Below are 20,865 nucleotides of genomic sequence, written 5' to 3'. Positions count from 1 at the left end.
TCCAAGGGCCCCCAAGGTAGCTAACAAATTATGTGTTAAAACCATTTCACCTACCTATGAAAGAAAATCATTAAAACAAATAAAACGAGTGCTAAAATACATTGCTAAAGAGATTGGGCAAAATATTTAAATATTTAATGTTATGTCTTAAATTCTGTTTTCTGAGTCCTCTAACTGAACAGATCTGTCAGTAATATGTATGTACAAGAATACATGATACAGGAATTTATATGCCACGTTTAGAACTGAAAGTGTATGTGAAGAAAAAAGATAAAGGTAGTGTGATTTAAGTAGTAAATAAAATGGTCTGGTGGAAACAAACTTTTTTAAAATGTTTTTTTTTTCAGAGAAGATGACCTCATTGAACCAGCTGTCTAGTAAAGACAATGTCAAAACCGCGGAGACCCCGGAAGAGCACAGCTATAAGCAGGGGAAAAAGATCCGAGCCACTCTACGGACAACAGAGCGGGATCACAAGAAAAACGTACAGTGCTCATTCATGTTGGACTCGGTTGGTGGGTCCTTGCCAAAAAAACCGATTCCAGATGTTGATCTCAATAAGCCTTACCTCAGCCTTGGCTGCAGCAATGCTAAGCCTCCAGTATCTGTACCTGTGCCTATAGCCAAAACCACACGTCAGACTTCTCGTACTGATTACCCCGCAGACCGTTTAAAATTCTTTGAAACCCTACGGCTTTTGTTAAAGCTTACCTCAGTTTCTAAGAAAAAGGACAAGGAACAGAAAGGACAGGAAAGCACCCCCGCTGTTGAGTTAAACCGATCCAATGAACTAATCTGGCTTGAACTTCAGGCTTGGCATGCAGGCCGGAATATTACTGACCAAGACTTGTATTTATATACAGCCCGCCAAGCCATCCCAGATATTATCAATGAAATTCTTACTTTCAAGGTAAACTATGGGAACCTCTCCTGTGTAGGAAATAGAGCTAGTCTTAATGGTACATCAGGAGGACAGTGTAAAGCAGCCCATGGTGCAAGTGCTGTGGGCTATGCAAGCTACCATGAACACCTCCATCACCAGCGAGTCTCATTTGAGCAGGTAAAGCGGATAATGGAGCTGCTAGAATATGTAGAAGCACTTTATCCATCTCTGAAGGCCCTTCAAAGTGATTATGACAAGTATGCTGCAAAGGATTTTCAGGACAGGGTGCAGGCACTCTGTCTCTGGTTAAATATTACAAAAGACTTAAACCAGAAGTTAAGGATTATGGGGACTGTTTTGGGGATCAAGGATCTCTCTGACATTGGCTGGCCAGTGTTTGAAATCCCTTCTCCACGCTCATTCAGGGACAATGATCCAGAGGATGATAGGGAAACCTCGGGAACATGCACAGAAGAAAGTGAAGATGAAGAACAAATCTCTGAAGAGAATGTGGAGGAACTCCGACAAGCCATCCAGAATAATTTTACCAATAAGCCAAATTTTGATTTTCAGGCACAAGAACATTTGTCAAGGAAACTTGACAGGCTTGAATCTGAGGATGACTCGACCTGCTGGGTTGTTACGGAGTGCAGTGGTGAGGCAGGCTGCAGCAGACACTGTTTGACCTCTATTTATAGGCCGTTTGTAGATAAAGCACTGAAACAAATGGGCTTGCGAAAGCTAATTTTAAGACTGCACAAGTTAATGCATGGTTCCTTGCAAAGGGCTCGAATGGCATTGATAAAGAATGATCAGCAGTTGGAGGTAGGTTATCTTGGGTGGGGTGTGTTTGCTGGGATGAGGTTTTAATTAACAGTTTCTCCTTGAATTGCTGAAGGCTTTTACACCCAGAGTCAACAGGGTGTTGAGGGTGTCATTTATTTATTTATTTCACGATTAATATCCTGCCCCTCTCAGTTACCGTTCTCGGGGCAGTTTGTGTAGTGCTGTGCTATGTGACTGTGGTTTGCTAGTCCCTGATGTCTCACCAGTAACAGTGGCTGGCCTCTTTAGAGGTAGGACATGGCAAGATGACTAAGCATGAAGACTGTGAGAGACAAATGTATAATAAAAGTTCCAAGTTTACTTTCTAGATCTTCAATAAAGATCTCCTTATTTTAATTTGCTTATCAAGAACTCCCTTATGACTAGCTTATCATGAATTAAACAGTTTTTAAACGTTGGTGAGAGTTTGAAGGGAGTATGTGCCTGTTAACAGCTCTAGATGAAATATGATTGGAATCATGATGATAATTGATGATTTGAAAGCAGTGTTACAGGAAATTGTTTAATTCGTGATAAGCTAGTCATAAGTGAATTCTTGATAAGGAAGTTAGAATAAGGAAGCCTTTATTGAAGCTCTTTGCCTCTCATGGTCTTCATGCTTAGCTACCCATACTTTGTGGCCAATTTGTTTTTGTGATTAAGGGTTAAATGACTGGCATTGATGAAGGTGGGGAGCAAAACAGAATGGCTTACAACCATTTAAACGGCGGACAGGCAGCCCTGCCCTGCTGTTGAGTTTAAATAGCTGGTAGGCAGCTTGAAAGCAGGGGAAAATGAAACCAGTTGGTAAAATTTAAGCCTAACAGGACAGCTGCTGACCTACACTGCTTAGCTGTTAGGTTTAACTGGCCTGAACAGCCAAACCAAATTGGGCAAAAGTCCGGTAAATGTTCAGGAAAAGCACCTTTGCCAAACATCTGTTCAGGGTTCCAAAGCAGGTCAAATTCCTACTAGATTTTGGCTTGCGAATTTGTTCATGCCCATCCCTGGTAAACAGGAGTGGCTCATCTACTAGGCAGCCCTAGTAAAGGGGAACCTGCCTGTTTTCTTCTCCTCCTGCCTGGCTGCCTGTGGCATCAGATTCTGCTCCAGTGTGGAGCCTGTTCCCCTCTTGCTTCCTTTCTGTGGGGACAAAGTAGGCCTGACCCCAGTCCTCTTCCTCCTTGCTTTACCTGACTGGGATGGAGCAGCCTTTCACTGTGGTGGGAAATAGGGTGGATGCCTTCTTCCTGTCTCCTTGTGTCATGTAGGGTGATGTAGCTACCTGAGCCTAATAGTACCCTGTTAGTAAATAAATTATATGAGTAATAAAAAAATATGGGAATGATGAATGCCTTGTCATGACTGCATTATCAAGTTGCTTTAAAAACTTTTTAAGAGAGTGGCTTCAGATTCATTTGAAAATCATAAAACAGTAAGAGTGTGTCATTGGAAAGCATTTCAAGTCCTCCCTTATTCTTTGAGGCAGCATTTATTGTTCCTGTACTCTTACTACCTCATCTTATGGAAAATATCTGTCCTGTGCAACTTTCTCCATTTGCAAATTGATCTCACAGGGAGAAAATTTCTCTTACTAAGATGTTTTTCTGTAGTGCAGATTTATAACATATGAATGAAATAAGTATCATCATTGTTGGGGCTTGTATTTTAACTGTCCAACAGTAATGTGATAATTCAGATGACAAGAGTTTTCCCTCCTCTTTCTGTAATGAATCGTGACAAGTATAGGAAATCCACATCATTATATTTTGGAACATGGGGTGTGGAGGTGTACAGCATGGTTTAAGAAAGATTGAGATTCTGACTGGATCCACTTTCCATATTAACTTGTTTGTATCTCAGATTAGGATGGACACAAATTGTATTTTTGTATAAAATGTTATTTAATTGACAGAATTCTAATCCAGGTAAGTTTTCAGTTTTCATTCATACTAGAATGTTTTTTTTAAGCAGTAGTCTAACCTTTCCACAGGTGGATTTCCACTAAGTGGATGATAATAAATATAACCAAAAATTCTGTCTTTTAAATGGGTTACTTCATTATATATCAATTCCTCAAATCTGATTCTCTGTTCTAAAGTAGCTTAATAGCACAATCATAAACAGAACTACAACCTCCCAAAGGCAACTGATTTCAATAAACTAAGAAGGGTGAAAATTTGGTTTTCAGTATGTATATTAGTACACAAAATATCAAAAGTGTGTTTGTGATATAAAAAAAATAATAATGAAAAGATTTTTGTAGCCACATGAATTTTTCTGTTACCATATGTGAAAGTTAAGCCATTTGCTGAGCAGTCTTATGATCCTTCCATGCCTGAAAAGCTGACATGTTGTCAGCATTATTTAATCATTAATGACTAAATGATATATTTTAAAGGAACCAAACAGCAGCAACACTTAATCCCATAATAATATATGCCTGGCATGCCAACATGATTGGTTGATATAACCTCCATGTTAGCCAGAGGAGCCAATTCATATATGGTGATGCCAGTGTACCAATGTGATATCACCATGTGCATCTTCCCAGACACACACCAGAAAGTGTATAACACAGCATAATGCCCTCAACTGCATAAACTATTGCGGTGTGTGCACTGGAAGCCCCATCTTTAAACCACCCGTTGCGCCACGGGCGCCATCTTTAAACCGCCCATGGCGCCACGGACTAAATAAATGGTTAAGGGCTGCCGAGGTGGGATTTGTCCGTGATGAGGAAGGGTCCGGATTGGACCCTTCCTCACAACAGACAATCGGAGGGACCAATCGGCAGCTGCAAAGCACCTCTGATTCCCAGCCTCAGCAACTGCGAGCTGCGCGCAGCGCGGCTCGCATTTGCTCCCGGCCTGATGCGGCGAGAGGCGCTTTGCGCCTCTCGCCGCGTCAGGCCACCGCCCGAGGGAACCCCCGGCAGTCGCGCGGACCGCGACTGCCGGGGGCTCCCTGCCAGGCGGCCTGATGCGGCGAGAGGCGCTTTGCCTCCCAGGGCCTCCCAGGGCGAAGCGCGGCTGCCGGGGGCTCCCTGCATCGGGCCGCCGACGCTGAAGAACGCCGCCCAGGGCAGCCAACGCCCCATCGGACCGCCGCCGGAAGAACGCTGCCGAGGGAGCCCCCACCCACAGTGAGTCCCTAGCGCCCGCTGCATTTAGCTGCAGCGGGCTTGATTACTAGTAAGTGTCATATTCCAAGTATCTTTGCAAGCAGGGGGTTAAAATTTCCATATGCCATACAGACTGCTAAGAACTACTGTTTTGACAGGACAGTGCACCAAAAAGAAGGCCAGCAAGCATCTCACCTCTGCAGATTACCTGGGAGAGGAATTCTAAAGGAAAACACATAACTTCCCCAAACAAGGAGTCAAGTGCTATTGGAGGAACAGTGCTCTAGAGAGGGAAAGGAACCTTTTCTGCAAAAAGGGACAACTAGATGCAGTACATAGAATCTAGGTTTATTAAGTAGTACTGAACAAGCAAAAGAGTTCATGGCACCACCTAGGTGCTCTTCCAGTTACTGTGCCTCATCTCTGTCCCTCTTAGCAGTTGACTTAGGGAGGTAGTGTAGGGAGTTTGCTGTGGTTTATGTTACATGTTGCTTCAAATATCCAGTGTTATGGCAAGGCAAAAAGGGTCCAGCACTTGTTCAACTTTAGCAGTGAGTCCAATAAAGTCCTCAGTTCTTAGCCACAAAGGGGGTTGTTTTCCCCTGTCGCCTTCTCCAGTGCCTGGTGGAAGCTTACTTGCCTGTTTACCATGTACATTCCTTTGTTAAGCCACTGGAGAGTAATAGATTCAGTTTCCTCTCTGGTGCTGGTGTTTTCTGAAGAATAATCTGTAAGGGTGCTAAGTGGATAAGTGGTAGCTTTTGTGTGTTTGTCATCAGAACGTGGCTGTTTTTGCAAAATGTCATTTCCCACCTTCTCACTTGAATGCTCTAAGTATTTATGATGTGAGAATGTAGTAGTACAGTCCATGATATGGATACTGTTGTTTAAGATATGGTCTGCCTGGGTCATATACTACAGATGATGTGCTGTGACTTGCTGCAGGATTAGTCAGACTCCTATGTGCAGTCACAGCAGGGACAGTATTTTTTTTCTCTTTAAGTCTAAAAGAAGTACTTTTAATTTCTACCACCTCTTTTGCTGGGATAACATTATGCTTTTGTTGGGGGGCTAGATTTCTGAGGGAGCTTAGAATGTCAGCTGTGTTGCACTCCTTGGCACGCGTCTGATGCTACTTGTAAGGGGACCTACACTTGTGTGTGGGGGGGGGATAGTGTCATGGAACCTCCATTGCCAGCACCGCTCCTGATGGTAGGGTGTTGTCAAGATGCTTCAGCATAGGTAGCGGTTTGGCTGGTGTAAGTGGACCACAAGATAGTTCAGTCAAGATATTTAATGTTACCTAATGCCCAAAAGAGAGGGAAAACTTAGTCATAATGTTCATCACATTTAATAGTATATATTATTACATCATAAGGAATAGGATGTGAAAGGCAGAAAGGAGCTTTGTTCATGTCTGTTGCATATATTATTTTATTTGGATGAATTTAGTTTAATAGTTTTAAAAGATTGTCTCCTTTGCCTATGCCTATGTTAAGTCTAATATTGTATGTGTGTATGTCCAAGGACTTTCATACACCTAATGGGATTTTGACCTTCTTAAAAGTTTTGACTGACAGCATCTTGTGCTATATAGGAAACTAGTTTTGAAATTTGCTCACACTTAAAAAGGGGACACTTTGGAGGAAACTTAAATGCCCTGCTGAGAATGCAGAGATGGCTGTATGAGCCTGTGGATTATGGCCTCAGATTACAGTAATAAAACAGCAGGTTCCTGAATGCCTTCCCTATAAGGTTTTCTTTAATATCTGGCAGTTTAAATCAGATGTCCTTTGTTTTATTGTGTCTTTTTCTTGTTACAGTTTTCAGAGTACCCTGATCCCATTTTATGTTCAGACTACGTGCAGCTGTCAAATTCTCCACCTTCTTCAGATCAAAAATGCAGTACTGTGTCATGGGAAGAATTAAAATCAATGGATTTACCATCTTTTGAGCCTGCATTTCTAGTTCTTTGCCGCGTCCTTCTCAATGTCATCCATGAGTGTCTCAAATTAAGGTTGGAACAGAGGCCTGCTGGAGAGCCATCTCTCTTGAGTATTAAGCAGGTTTGTCTAATGTATTTTATTGGCATTCCCATCTGTCCTTAGTCCAGAAGGACCCAGTCTGAATTGTGCACAGAGCCACTTTACTATGTGAAGCTATCGATTCTGTTCTGCTTCTAGTTTATAGGCCATAGATGGCTTCCGAGAAGGTGGTGTACACATAGCTTTCATTTAAAGAACAAACATAACCCTCACCCACAATTCCTAGGGTTCAGTAAAATAAGAGGTAAAGGATGGGTTTGCACAGTTTTAAAAAAGGCTGTAGCCTATAGGCTTTTGGATAATCCGTGGGATTTGAGACTGGGCTAGTTGATCACTGTTCTTTCAGTTTCCATTAAACTTGACCCAATACTTTAGGATGGTTGTGAGGATGATTGAGAGAACCCTTGCAAAATGCTTGGCAGAATAAACCATTTGTAGAAATCATCTATATACTAATAGGCAAGCTGGCTAAATTTGAGGACACTTAAATCTAGATACAGGAAATGGGAAGGGCCAAAAAACGACCTTTCAGCAAACTTGAAAAGTGCCCTAGGTTTGGAGAAATTCTGAAATCTCAAAACAATAAAATAAAAATAAAGACATATTGGGCAGTTAAAAATACATCCAAAAATGATAAACAGAGCACCTGTAGAGTCCTCAGGAGTTGTTCCTAGGTAATCCCAACAGGGTGGCCAGAATTCCAGGCTTCTGCCTGCTTGGTTTTTGTCAGTAAAAGGCGGGGGGTGGGGGCTGTTTGGCCTTTAGGGACAGACTGATTGCAGCCAGCATGATAGCAGCCATAGATACCACACAAATTGCTCAACTCACCCAGGCCTGGCTACTTGCTATTTATTTATTTGTTTGTTTGTTTGTTTAATTTTTATATCGCCCTCCCTTATCACTCAGGGCAGTTCACAGAGAACATGAATCCACTATGACAGATACAACGCAAACTCAGTAACTGTATCAACATCAACAACACTGAACATTTAATCATTAACTATTTAAACCAGTTAACATTTTGACCATAATCCAGCAGATTGGTCAGATCAAAATTGTCTCATGATGTGTCCAGGCGGCATATATGATAGGAGCGGGTTCTGGAGGGCCCAGTAGATATTGTCAGCTATTGATGTGTAACAACCACCCCGAAGCATATAGTGTGATATGATGTTTAGAATTACAGACTGGGACCTTGGATCCCTATCCTGTTGTGGAAACTAACTGGGTGACCAGTATACATTCACAGGCTAACCTGCCTTACAGTGTTGTTGTGAGGATAAAATGGAGGTGAGGAAAATGATGTAAAGTGTATTGGCTCCTCATTGTGGAGAAAGGTAGGATATAATTAAAGCAATAAGATGGGAAACAGATAAAAGGTGGGTTGTGGGTGGGTTTGAAAGAGAGTAGGAGGCAGGGAAATGTGAGGATATGGGAGACGCAATGCAGGAGGAAGTGAGGTGCCCTCCTCAAGTCCTTCTAGGTTCTCCCACCACAAATTCATCTCACTCAGCTGGCACAATGTAACTGGGATATAATTTTCCTGGGCAAAGGCTAGCAGAAGGGCAGGTAAATATAGGTTGACTGGTGGGTGGGAAGGAGGCAGGAAAGGAGGCCCCTTGGCTGTGCCAATATGCTATTTTGGACCAGTTTAGTAGTTTGCTTTCCTTAGCTGATGTGAACAGGACTCTGACAGCTGTGTGGCCTACCACATGCCCCCTTGACTTGTGTCCTTCATGCCTGGTGAAAGCTAGTGGTGGGGAGATTCAGGTCCCTCTCAGCTTATCCCTAGTTTCAGGGACTTCCCCCAAGTCACTGAAGGAAGCTGTGGTCAAGCCACTTTTGAAAAAAATGGTGCTGGATAATTCTCACCTGGCCAGTTACCACCCAGTCTCATATTTGTCGTGTGTGAGTAAAGTGTTTGTGTCCACATTTGTGGAGCAGCTACAAAGTTTCCTGGATGAAACATTAGCTCTTGATCCAGTTCATTTTGGCTTCTGGCCTGACCATGGGGTGGAGATGGCTGTGGTCTGTCTCACAGATGATCTCCTGAGACAGTTGGACCTAGCCACATTAATGATGCTTCTATGGTTGGATTTAACAGCAGCAGCAAAAAAATAAATGTTGGCTTTTATACCCCACTTTTCACTACCCGAAGTAGTCACAAATCAGCTTACAATCACCTTCCTTCCCCTCCTCATAATAGACAGCCTGTGAGGTATGTGGGGCTGAGAGAACTCTGACAGAACTGCTGTGTGGGAACAGCCCTAACAGGACTGTGACTAGCCCAAGGTCACACAGATGGCTGCATGTGGAGGAGTGGGGAATCAAGCCCGGCTCACCATATTAGAGGCCACCGCTCCTAACCACAACACGAAGCTTAACCACTACACTGAGTGGTGTTTGACAGTGTCGATCATGGGCTATTAGTCTGCTGCCTAGCTGACCTGGGGGTTCAAGATGCCACTGCCAAATGGCTCCAATCCTTTTTCCAAGGCTGGGAACAAAGGAGAGAGAATCTCTCAGTGGCATGCCCTGCTATGTGGGTTCCTTTAGGGCAGGGGTAGTCAACCTGTGGTCCTCCAGATGTTCACGGACTACAATTCCCATGAGCCCCTGTAAGCATTTGCTGGCAGGTGTTCATGGGAATTGTAGTCCATGTACATCTGGAGGACCACAGGTTTGACTACCCCTGCTTTAGAGAATTATTCTCCTTCTGATGTGGGTTAATATCTATATGCACCCCCTCTCCCAACTGGAGTTTTGGCCTGAAATATAATCAACATATTGATGACACCCAGCTGTATCTGTTGATGGACGCCTGTCCATCTGAATCCCCAGATTCTTTGGCTAGGTGTCTGGAGACGGTGGTGGATTGGCTCAATTATACAGGGCATGCAGAACAAAGGTTGAGGCCTCTGAATAACATCTATAAAATTTACTGGCCTCCCTATCAAACCCTATTTAGCTTTATTTAACTCACTTTACATCCCTTAGGCTTATTATGCTGCCTACTGTATTGGTCATTTATTTGTTTGTTTATTTATTGAATTTCTATATCCACCCTCCCATAAAATTCATAGCAGTTTACATATAACGTCATGGGCATAGTAATATAACAGTGGTTCCAAAATTAAACTTAACTGATTATAACAAAACACAATAACAGATTCACAATTCTCAACTTTTAACATGAACCTGTAGGAAGTCAGCATGGCTCATATAATGGAGGAGGGTGTTTGGGAGACCAATAGATGTTAGTTGGCCAGCCTCAACCAAATGCCTGGTGGAAGAGTTCCCTTTTATATGCCCTTCAGAATTGTGGTAGTTCAGGAAGGGCGCTGATTTCTTTGGGGACCTCATTCCATCAGGTGGAGGCCTGGACCAAGAAGGCTCTGGCCCTTGTTGAGGTCCGCCGTGCTTCTTTGGGGCCAGGGATCAGCAGCCAGTTGGCAGTGATAGAGCGTAGGGCTCTTTGGGGAGCATAGGCAGATGGTACACTGGTACAGACTGCGTATGGCCTTGAAGCTGATTACCAAAACCTTTAGCCTGATCCAGAACCTTTAGCCACATCCAGCAGAGTTGTTGAAGTGTAGGCTGGATGTGGGATCTTCACAGTGTATTTGTGGGGATCCTGGCTGCAGCATTTTGGACTAGTTGCAGTTTATGGATCAAGGTCAAGGGCAGGCTTGTGTAGAGTGAGTTTCAGAAGTCCAGTCTAGAGGATCACTGTGGCTAGGTGTTCTGGGGCCAAGTAGGGCGCTAGTAGCTTGGCTTGGCGTGGGTGATAAAAGGCCTGCTGCGCTACTCTCGTGACCTGTGCCTCCATGGAAAGGGAGGCATCAAGGATCACACCCCAGTTTCTGGCAGAGTGAGCTACCAACAGCTGCACTATGTCCACCTTGGATAGGTGTGCTTCCTTGTTTGGTCTCTTTCTACCCAGCCACAGGACCTTCTCCATCTTTGTAGGGTTGAGCTTCAGACGACTCTTTTTGAGCCACTTCGTCACTGCTTCCAGGCATCTGGCTAAGGATTCTGGGGGAGAATCAGGGCAGTCATCCATGAGGAAGAAGAGCTGGGTGTCAGTTCTGTCAATTACATGGCACTGGCAAAACTAGTTTAAATTTGTATGTTTTTAAAATATCCCAATCTGCCCTGAGCCTCTGGGGAAGGGTGAAATAGAAGAACAAAAATAAATAAAGGGAGTGGCTTATGGAGGCTTTTAAGGAAGGATAAGATGAAATAGTGGGGGAGAGAGAAATCAGATGCCCTCTTGAAGTCCAAGCAGGTCTCCTGTATATATTAAAATCAAATGTGTATAGCCAACTTCACTGCCATAGTATTTCATATGTTGCATGATTGTCTTCTAAAACTATTAGGCTTTGAGATCCTAGACCAGAGGTGTTAAACATCCTGCCAGCAGGCCAGAAATTGTCCGCTCAGGGTTCTTATCTAGCCCACAATCAGCCTTTGTTGCTAGATGACAGAGGCTGTGCATTATGTCCCTGTATGTGGTATCCCAGTGCTAACGAGTTATGGGTGTTGGAAGTGGGAGGGTGAGCATCTGTTTTAGGCATGTTTGCATTTTGAGTAAATAATATTGTTAGTTGGTTTTGCCTGTATCCTTCATAAAGTTTATACCTCTAGTACCTGGCATTACATTTTATGACATACATGGCCTGGCCCAACAAAGTGACATTTATGTCAGATTCAACCCCCATAACAAATGAGTTTGACACCTCTGGCCTGGAGTACCACAGAATCCATTAAAAAAACGTTTGCAAAACACCCAGTTGATGGCTATCATGCATTGTTCCCTTTCAGCTAGTGAGAGAGTGTAAAGAGGTCCTGAAAGGTGGCCTGCTAATGAAGCAATATTATCAGTTTATGTTACGGGAGGTGTTAGATGATTTACAGAAGAACAACCTCAACATTGATTCTTTCGAGGAGGACCTGCATAAAATGCTAATGGTATGTAACAATTGGTCATATCTCATGGCAGTTCAAGCTCCCTGATTTTGAGCTTATAATTTTTATTTTATCCTCGTTAGTTAATAATTTCTCTAGCCTTTTTTCTCTTTTCTTTTATAGCTGTATGACATATAATGGGGGATTCCCATGCTATGATCACTAAGTAGAATCTTCAGAACCTCAATTCAGTTCTGATTTCTAGCCTTCTTTGCAGATTACCAATATCTGCCAATATGCTTAAAGAGGATTTCCTCAACAAAACTTCCTGTCATTGGTTCACAGAATGTGTATGTTTTTGGTTACAGTATCTTGGAAAAGTCAGTTATGACTCCTTTAGGAATAATTAGCAAGATGTAAGTCCCATTGAACTCAGGGGTACTTGCTTCTGCATGACGCTTAATGTCTAGCTATAAAATACCTCTCCACGCAAGGGGATCTCACCATAGGTGCATCTGGATTGGATTCCCTCTATAAAATTAACAGATAGGTGACAGAGAATACAATAATATGGTATAATTTGTGGTTAACAAAAGTTATGATCCCTTAATATAGCTAAGGGTCAGATTAATTCAAAGTCTATCATCTGGAAGGACTTTTCTGGGCAGGGAGGAGGGAGTATTCCTAGTTTTATTTTGTGACCTCAGCATTTGTTCGTTCATTTGTTCGTTCGTTCGTTCGTTCATTCATTCATTCATTCATTCATTCATTAATTCATTCATTCATTCATTCATTCATTCATTCATTCATTCATTCATTCAATTTATAGACCGCTGCTCCTAGCAAGCTGATTCTTGGCAGTTCACAAAATAATATAAAACATGAAACAGCTTTCCCATAAAAACACCCCAATATTAACATCCACAAAAAAACTCCAGCATAAAAATGGTGGTAAACAATGCAAAATAAAACTCCTCCCATGCTTTCTATGCTTCAGCCCTCTGGCAATTGTTCCAGATGTTAACCAGTGGTTGATAGTAAAAAAAACAGGGTGGCAACCAGGGATGGACATCAGAAACTCGGGGGGAGGGAACAGATCTCATGCCCTCTCCATCCCGCCTCAACCAAATGCCAGGCAGAATAGCTCCATCTTGCAGGCCCTGAGGAACTCAAAGAGTCCCGTGAGGGCCCACAGCACATCCAGGAGCTCATTCCACTGGGGTAGGGGCCAGGACTGAAAAGGCCCTGGCCCTGGTCGAAGCCAAGCGTGCCTCCCAGGGCCCGGGACCCTCAACAGATTCATACCTGCAGAGCAGAATGCCCTGCAGAGGGCATAAGGGGGTAGGCGGTCCCGTAGGTAAGTCGGGCCCGAGCCGCGTAAAGACTGAAAGGTCAACACCAGTACCTTGAACTTGATCCAGAAGCTCCTTGCAGCTGTGTTCTGAACTTGAGGAAGGGCAGAGGGTGTGCCTAAGCAATTTTGACTGTTTCAAAGCCATTCCTAAAAACCTTACAATATTATAGGGAGACTCTGGTATTTTGTGGGTTTAATGTAAAAATTAATGTATAAATTGCTTGCCCTCCTATTTCAAGGTTTATTTTGATTATATGAGAAGCTGGATCCAAATGCTACAGCAGTTACCTCAAGCATCTCATAGTTTAAAAAATCTCTTGGAAGAAGAATGGAATTTCACCAAAGAAATAACTCCTTACATAAGAGGAGGTGAAGCTCAAGCTGGGAAACTATTCTGGTATTACATTTTATTAATATTATTATATTGTTATACAGATTTAGCTTAGAATTTAATTACCTTAAATTGGTAATAATAAATTTTAAAAAAATTGGTAGAAAGTATTTGGTACGTTGTTCATTTGAAAAATAATACTATGACTTTTCAAAAAATGTTGCAGTGGTGGATTCTAGTTTTGTCAAAAAAGAAAACCTGCTGGTAGAACTTGGTAACCAGTTTTTCTCAGCACTACTTGAAGCAGATCATACCATATAAACAAATTATTCATACAACATAAGGGATCCCATGAACAATGCAATTGGAGTAGGATTACAATGTTAGAGAAACAGTGCAAAAGAAAATATCAGAAGTGGCACGTGGATTTAGCCCTTGAAGTTCTGTTCCCTCCTTCATACCTGGTAGTTTGCATCTGCAAAAAGGGGCTGCTGCATGGGCTTTGTAGTCTCTCTAGGAGGGTTAGAGGACTTCCATTCTGTTAAGACCGCTTTAATGGGTGTGAAGTTACCTGCATTGTCTCCCTTCCTGCACTTTAGCACACATGAATGTAGCAATGAGTAGGCAAGGTTGCCATGTCATTGTACCCCAAGATTTCCCATAAATGGCTTGGATAACCACTGTTTCTCAACTGCAGATCTGTACACATTTACAATATCATACTATTGGATTAATAATGAAGAAAGAAATGCATGGTAGGAGCAACCTGGAATACCTGGGCCATGGCCACTGTCCTGCAGCTCTATAGTGGTTTTTGATTTGGTTGATAATATCAAGTCATCTATGAAATGTGTGACTCCTGGAGTAGAATCTGTGGGGGGGGGGATAGTTTGTAGCACATAACTTTGCATTTTAACAGGACTGTATACCTGCTGTGTTTGTCCAGTGCATATTAAGTAGGAATGAGCTACATCTTGATATTTGTACTTTTTCCTACTTCTTCTAATGTTGGGGAAAGCAGTAACAATATGCCTAAATTAATTTAACATTCATGATCCTTTAAATTATTGAGAGGTTTTGGTGCTTGACTTAAAGGAGTAAAAGTTTGTTTCAATTTTCTTTCAGTGACATTGCAGGGGTGCTGCTTAAATCAACAGGAATATTTTTGGACTCTGGTTTACAAGATAGCTGTGATGAGTTTTGGGCCAGTGCTGATGACAGTGCTGCTTCAGATGAAATCAGGTACTCACAAATCTTCAAAGTTTTCTTCCTGATCTCATTGTGTTTCATTTGTCCTCCAAGACAAAAACATCTTTACATGTGTGATAGAAACAATCTGGATGCTTTAAAACAGTGGTCCCCAACCGGTGTCGGGCCGCGAAGGCCATGGCGCCGGGCCGTGGCTCCCTCTCCCCGCCCCCCCCCCCGCAGTAAAAAACTTCGCAGGCCGCAAGCTTGCGGCCCGGGAAGCTTCTTACTGCGGGAGGGGGGGAGAGGGAATCAGGGCCACGCCTGCGCATTGCCCATGCGCGGCCCAAAATTGTGCATGCGCAGCACTTTTGCGCATACACGATTTTGGCCGCGCATGGCACATGTGTGCATGCACAGTGCGCATGCACGGCATGCGCGGGCGGGCAGTTGTCCTGCCGGTCCCCAGCCTCAAAAAGGTTGGGGACTACTGCTTTAAAAAACGCTTTTTGTTCATAGGTGCTAAGGCAAGTAGTATATGTTGCATGGGACATGACAATTCAATATGTTTCTCTAATATAGAGAGACAGCTTGGTGTAGTGGTTAAGAGTGGCAGTATCTAATCTCAGCTCTTCCTGTTCCTCCCTGTTCCTCCACATGCAGCCAGCTGGGTGGCCTTAGGCTACTCACAATTCTGATAGTGCTGTTCTCACAGGGCAGTTCTGATAGAGCTCTCTCAGTCTCACCTACCTCACAGGGTTGTTGTGGGGCAAGGAAGGGAAGGTGATTGTAAGTCACATTGGGACACCTTCGGGTAGTAAAACGTGGGGTATACAAAACCCACTTCTTCTAATATTTTGTATTTTTGAGCAGGATGAGGCGTTTTAGCTGTCCTGTGTTCATTTGTAGCTTGTTTTCTGTATATATTTTCTGACATTTTCCCCCACACAACTAACTGCATTCTGTTCCATTTTTTATAGGAGGTCTGTTATAGAGATCAGCCGTGCATTGAAAGAACTGTTTCATGAAGCTAGAGAAAGAGCCTCCAAGGCTCTTGGCTTCGCCAAGAGGTTAAGAAAGGTAAAAATTGAAAGAGGTTCTAAATACCATCAGGATTCAGTAGCCTCGACAATCTTAATGATACAACTGGATTTTTTAAAAAAGCCTTTATCTCGTCTTGTTATTGTTAGGACCTTGAAATAGCAGCGGAGTTCACGTTGTCTGCCTCGGTGCGTGAGATCCTCAGTGCCCTGAAAACACAACAGTACATGAAGGTAAAATTAGCCTAAGGGCTTAATCTTAAATGATTCAATGCAGAAGTAGACCACATACGTTACACGTGGTGCTGGTATTAACCTTTAAGGCCCTGCCTATCTGAGAGACCGCTTGTCTCCTTATGCCCCCTGCAAGACTCTTTGGTCTGCTGGTGCTAATCTGCTTGTGATCCCTGGCTGTAAGGAAGTGCACTTGATCTCGACCTGGGCCAGAGCTTTCTCTGTCCTGGCCCTGATCTGGTGGGATGAGCTCCTGGAAGAGCTGAGGGCCCTGACAGAGCTGTCTTAAGTTCTGCAGGGCCTGTAAAACAGCTATTCTGCCAGATCTTTGGTTGAGGCTGGGGTCAGGAAGAACTGGGGACCCTCCTCCAGATAACGCTTAACATCATGCAAACCCACCCTGCGGTGCTGGCTAAGGATGAGGGTGGAGGAGGGTAGTCAAGGGATTATGCAGACTTCTTGGGTCTGTTTTTAAGGAGAGTATTGATTGGTTTTATTTGGGGGTTTTATCTGTTTTTTATGTAACCTGCCCCAAGTCTACAGAAAGTGGCAGGATAGAAATTCAAATAATAAATTAATAAATAATAAATAGTGATTTGCCTTAGGTGTGTCTATTGCCCTTGCTCAGTAGCTTTCAAAGAGTGGGACTTAGTCTCTGCAGCATTGGGAAAGAAATTAGAATAAGTGCAGTTGGGTAGAAGATCTGTGACTTCACTAATGAAGTTTAAAGGTAGTCTCTCTCTTAATGATTTTCTCTCCGTGTGTGTGTGTGTGTGTGTTAGAGGCAGCATGTATATGGATGAACAGGAGTCAATATTCATGTATTGTGCAGGCTTGAGAAGAAAGGAATGTATCTCCAAGAACAGTACAGCCTCAGTGTCAAAGCAACATGAGCTTTCTCACTTCCAGATCCTTGGGAAACTGTCTTCTCTTTCAATGCATGTTCTCAATGTTGCTGGAGGGGATGCCCCTCCACCAATTGGGGAAGAATAATTTCTACTGTTCTTTTTCCATAGGGGGCGTATTTTGTGCTCCCAAGAAAAGTCTCAGTTGCAAAATTTCAAGGGTGAAGATTAGCACATTTCTAGATGCTAGTCATTTGAGCCATATTCTTTCTTCAGGTGCACATCCCTGGACTTGAAAATGTACAAATCTTTGTGCAAGAAAGCCTGGCAGGAGAGAAGCCTATTATCTTGCAACTGCTTAATGCTGCTGCAGGAAAGGACTGTTCAAAAGACTTGGATGAAGTTTCTGGGGAACCCTTCTTGCTGATGACTAAGTACAATGATAAAGATCATGAAGGAGACAATAGCTGGAGCACATGGGAAGGACAACTTGTCAAACTAATGCCTCAGGTGGAAACAATTGATACGCTGAAAAATATGCAGGCAAGTGTTTTCTGTATTAGTAACCAGTCATTGTATGTCTAATTTATGAACTATACAGGTTAAAAATATGTTCTGTTTTTCACAGCTAGATCATACCACAAGTATTGTTAATTTACTAAGGCTACCTGGAAATCTGGCTTTCTATTTGCTAGAGTCTATTCTTACATGTGTAGTGTAGTGGTTAAGAGCAGCAGCTCCCAGTCTGGAGAACCCCACCCTCCACAGGCAGGCAGCTGGGAGACCTTGGGCCAGTCACAGTTCTCTCAGAACTCTCTCAACCCCATTTACCTCAGGGTGTCTGTTGTGGGGAGAGGAAGGCAAGGCAATTGTAAGCTGTTTTGAGACTCCTTCCGATAGTAAAAAGGAGGGTACAAAAAAACAGTTCTTCTCATAAAAGGGTTTATTTTGCATATACTGGGAAATGAAGAATAGTTGTTTTTCTGTATTTTATGGGCTTTAAGAGGTGAGGGGTACCTCATGGCTCGGTGCTCGGTCCGGTACTTTTTAACATATTAATTAATGATCTAGATGAGGGGGTGGAGGGACTACTCATCAAGTTTGCAGATGACACCAAATTGGGAGGACTGGAAAAATACTCCAGAAGATAGAGACAGAGTTCAACGAGATCTGAACACAATGGAAAAATGGGCAAATGAGAACAAGATGCAATTTAATAAAGATAAGTGTAAAGTTCTGCATCTAGGTAAGAAAAATTAAAAGCATGCCTACTGGATGGGGGATACGCTTCTAGGTAACACTGTGTGTGAACGAGACCTTGGGGTACTTGTGGATTGTAAACTAAACATGAGCAGGCAGTGTGATGCAGCGGTAAAAAAGGCGAATGCCATTTTGGGCTGTATCAACAGGGGCATCACATCAAAATCACATTGGTAATGTTCAGCCTGGAGAAAAGGAGGTTGAGAGGGGACATAATAGCCCTATCTAAGTATTTGAAAGGTTGTCACTTGGAGGAGGGCAGGATGCTGTTTCTGCTGGCTGCAGAGGAGAGGACACGCAGTAATGGGTTTAAACTTCAAGTACAACGATATAGGCTAGATATCAGGAAAAAGTTTTTCACAGTCAGAGTAGTTCAGCAGTGGAATAGGCTGCCTAAGGAGGTGGTGAGCTCCCCCTCACTGGCAGTCTTCAAGCAAAGGTTGGATACACACTTTTCTTGGATGCTTTAGGATGCTTAGGGCTAATCCTGCGTTGAGCAGGGGGTTGGACTAGATGGCCTGTATGGCCCCTTCCAAGTCTATGATTCTGTGATTCTGTTCAAAAAGTTAGCAACAACATCTACATTTTTAGTTTAGAATGTAATTAAATGCTTTACATTTCGGAAGAGTCATAATTGAATTTTCAGGATAATAATGTTGAGAGCTTGTTTTTGGCAACACTTTCTGGTAATGTAACTTTGTATATCCTAGATTGACCACCTCCTCCTTGTAGTCATGCAGCCTGTTCATCTGGTGAATCAGAGAAAAACTTTCCAGCAGTCCCTTGAAGGACTTGTCTCTTTGCTTCAGGAGCAAACATCCAGCCAGCCGGTCGTTGCCAAAGCGCTGCAGCAGTTGAAGGTATTCCTCTGCATTGTCTTGCGAAATGTTCCAAGTAGCTTATTTACTACAAAATATGAAATGAGTTACCAAATTCTGTTATGATCAGGCAAAGATAATTTGTGCTAAGCTTTAGATGCATAAATGGAGGTTTTACACTTTGCACCGAACAACAACAACAAATGTTCCTATACAATGGAATCACAATTTTAACTACTGATTTGTGTGTGTAACGGAAAACCATAGCCGTATTCTCCCAACCTGACCTCTGAGATTTTTGAGAATCTCAGGCTGATTTCTAGGAGTCATCGATGAATTTTCAGGAGCCAATGTGTTTTCGATTTGTAGGAGACATCAACAGATTTTTAGGAGCATCCCTATGTGGGTCTGAAAATGTAACCTAGAAAATATTGTCTGTATTTTGTAGTGTACGCTGGGGTTGTTATTTAATGGTGTTGATATTCTTACAAACTAGGAACCAAAAGGTTGAGCTGCAAAAATAATTTTTTAACATAGTCATCATAATTTAAAAACATCACATTGCTAACCGCACATGGAATAGGCCAACATAGAATGGACCCAATGTGTTTCGACCCCAAGGGGTCTTCCTTAGTGGTCAAATTATTGTATGCCAATACAATAAGGTATGCCAATACACGAGTGAGGAATGCACTCGTGAATAAAATCAAAATCAAAAGGCTTGCTGGGTGCCAAAGAAAAATCTGTTAGGTGTTCTCCAACTAGTCTTTCCAATGTAAGGGTATCTAAAATATGCACTCTCTGCTTTTGCCCAGCTCTCAATCATCTGTGCATTCCCACATGTGTCAAAAAAGCTTCATATTACATATTTTCAGTTAATAAAATTTGCCTTGAATATTTCATATGAGAGTCTTAGAATTCACCCAAAGTTTATAGTATTTCTATTTGAATGTTTTTAAAGGACCCCAGTGCTGCAATTCATTTTGGTCTTTAAAGCACAGCAAGGCTCATTTGTATGTTTGTTAAAATACCAACAAGGGGCCATTTAGAATTATTTTAAAATCCTGACGCAGTGCATATTCAGATGCCTTTTTTTTCTTTTCCAGAGTGATGCTTTGCAACTGTGCAATAAGATAAGCAGTGCAATTGACAGGGTTGATTGCATGTTCACATCTGAATTTGACGCTGAAGTGGATGAGTCAGAATCCGCCACTTTGCAGCAATACTATCGTGAAGCCATGATTCAGTGTTACAATTTTGGTTTTGAGGTAAGTAACAACCGAAATCTCTTGCCTCATTTCCATAGGACTGAAAATGTTCAGCTTTCTTCCGAGGAAAGCAATGATATTTCAGCAATTGTTCATAATGGTTAGCAACCTGGGAGGTACGTCATTGCACTTCTGAAGCAGTTGCTTAGAGAACAGAAGAATGCACGAAATCAGGTCAAAGTGTTCTCATGTCTTCTTCCTTCTCTTTGTGCTGGGGCTTCTGACATTTGTCTATATTTTTCTACGCATTTTTCTGTCGATAGCAACAGGCTTTTGCAGATTTTTACAAATACATACTGCAGCATTATTCTATTGTTATTTTCCCATATAGCTGCATTGTGCTTTGCATTGCCATTTAGCTGGGCTGCAGATCAGGGCACAGAATTCAGAAGGGGTGAAAAATGGTATAGGACAGCCTTAACTTTAATTTTGATCTATTACAGTACCATAAAGAAGTCATTCGGCTGATGTCTGGAGAATTCAGACAGAAAATTGGAGACCAGTATATCAGTTTCGCTAGGAAGTGGATGAATTATGTGCTTACTAAATGTGAGAGTGGTCGAGGCACCAGACCAAGGTAACCATTATGTAGGCACTCCTTGGTGTTTTCTTTCCCATTCTGTCCATTGAGCACTTGCAGGCTATAAATACAGATTGTTGCTGCCTTGAATTGCCATGAAGAATTTCCTGACCTCCACCCACCCCTCCATGCCACAGAGAGTGGGGAAGTGGGAAAATGGCA

General features: G+C 42.6%; 1 protein-coding gene across 4 annotated transcripts in view; it reads left to right on the top strand.

The window, feature by feature from the left end:
* The window catches only part of MAP3K4 (mitogen-activated protein kinase kinase kinase 4), a 75,190-nt gene that overhangs the window by 29,115 nt on the left and 25,210 nt on the right, over nt 1-20,865 (top strand). For all 4 annotated transcript variants that reach the window (XM_077348151.1, XM_077348177.1, XM_077348160.1 and 1 more), the window contains exons 3-13: nt 348-1,708; nt 6,656-6,898; nt 11,702-11,848; nt 13,379-13,536; nt 14,596-14,712; nt 15,639-15,738; nt 15,849-15,932; nt 17,054-17,320; nt 18,748-18,897; nt 19,962-20,123; nt 20,567-20,700. In XM_077348151.1, the coding sequence (XP_077204266.1) occupies nt 348-1,708; nt 6,656-6,898; nt 11,702-11,848; nt 13,379-13,536; nt 14,596-14,712; nt 15,639-15,738; nt 15,849-15,932; nt 17,054-17,320; nt 18,748-18,897; nt 19,962-20,123; nt 20,567-20,700 (2,923 nt within the window). The remainder of the gene's footprint in view (nt 1-347; nt 1,709-6,655; nt 6,899-11,701; nt 11,849-13,378; nt 13,537-14,595; nt 14,713-15,638; nt 15,739-15,848; nt 15,933-17,053; nt 17,321-18,747; nt 18,898-19,961; nt 20,124-20,566; nt 20,701-20,865) is intronic.

This window comes from Paroedura picta, chromosome 1, assembly GCF_049243985.1.
Source record: "Paroedura picta isolate Pp20150507F chromosome 1, Ppicta_v3.0, whole genome shotgun sequence".
NCBI lineage: Eukaryota > Metazoa > Chordata > Lepidosauria > Squamata > Gekkonidae > Paroedura > Paroedura picta.
This window is presented reverse-complemented; position numbering and strand designations above follow the sequence as displayed.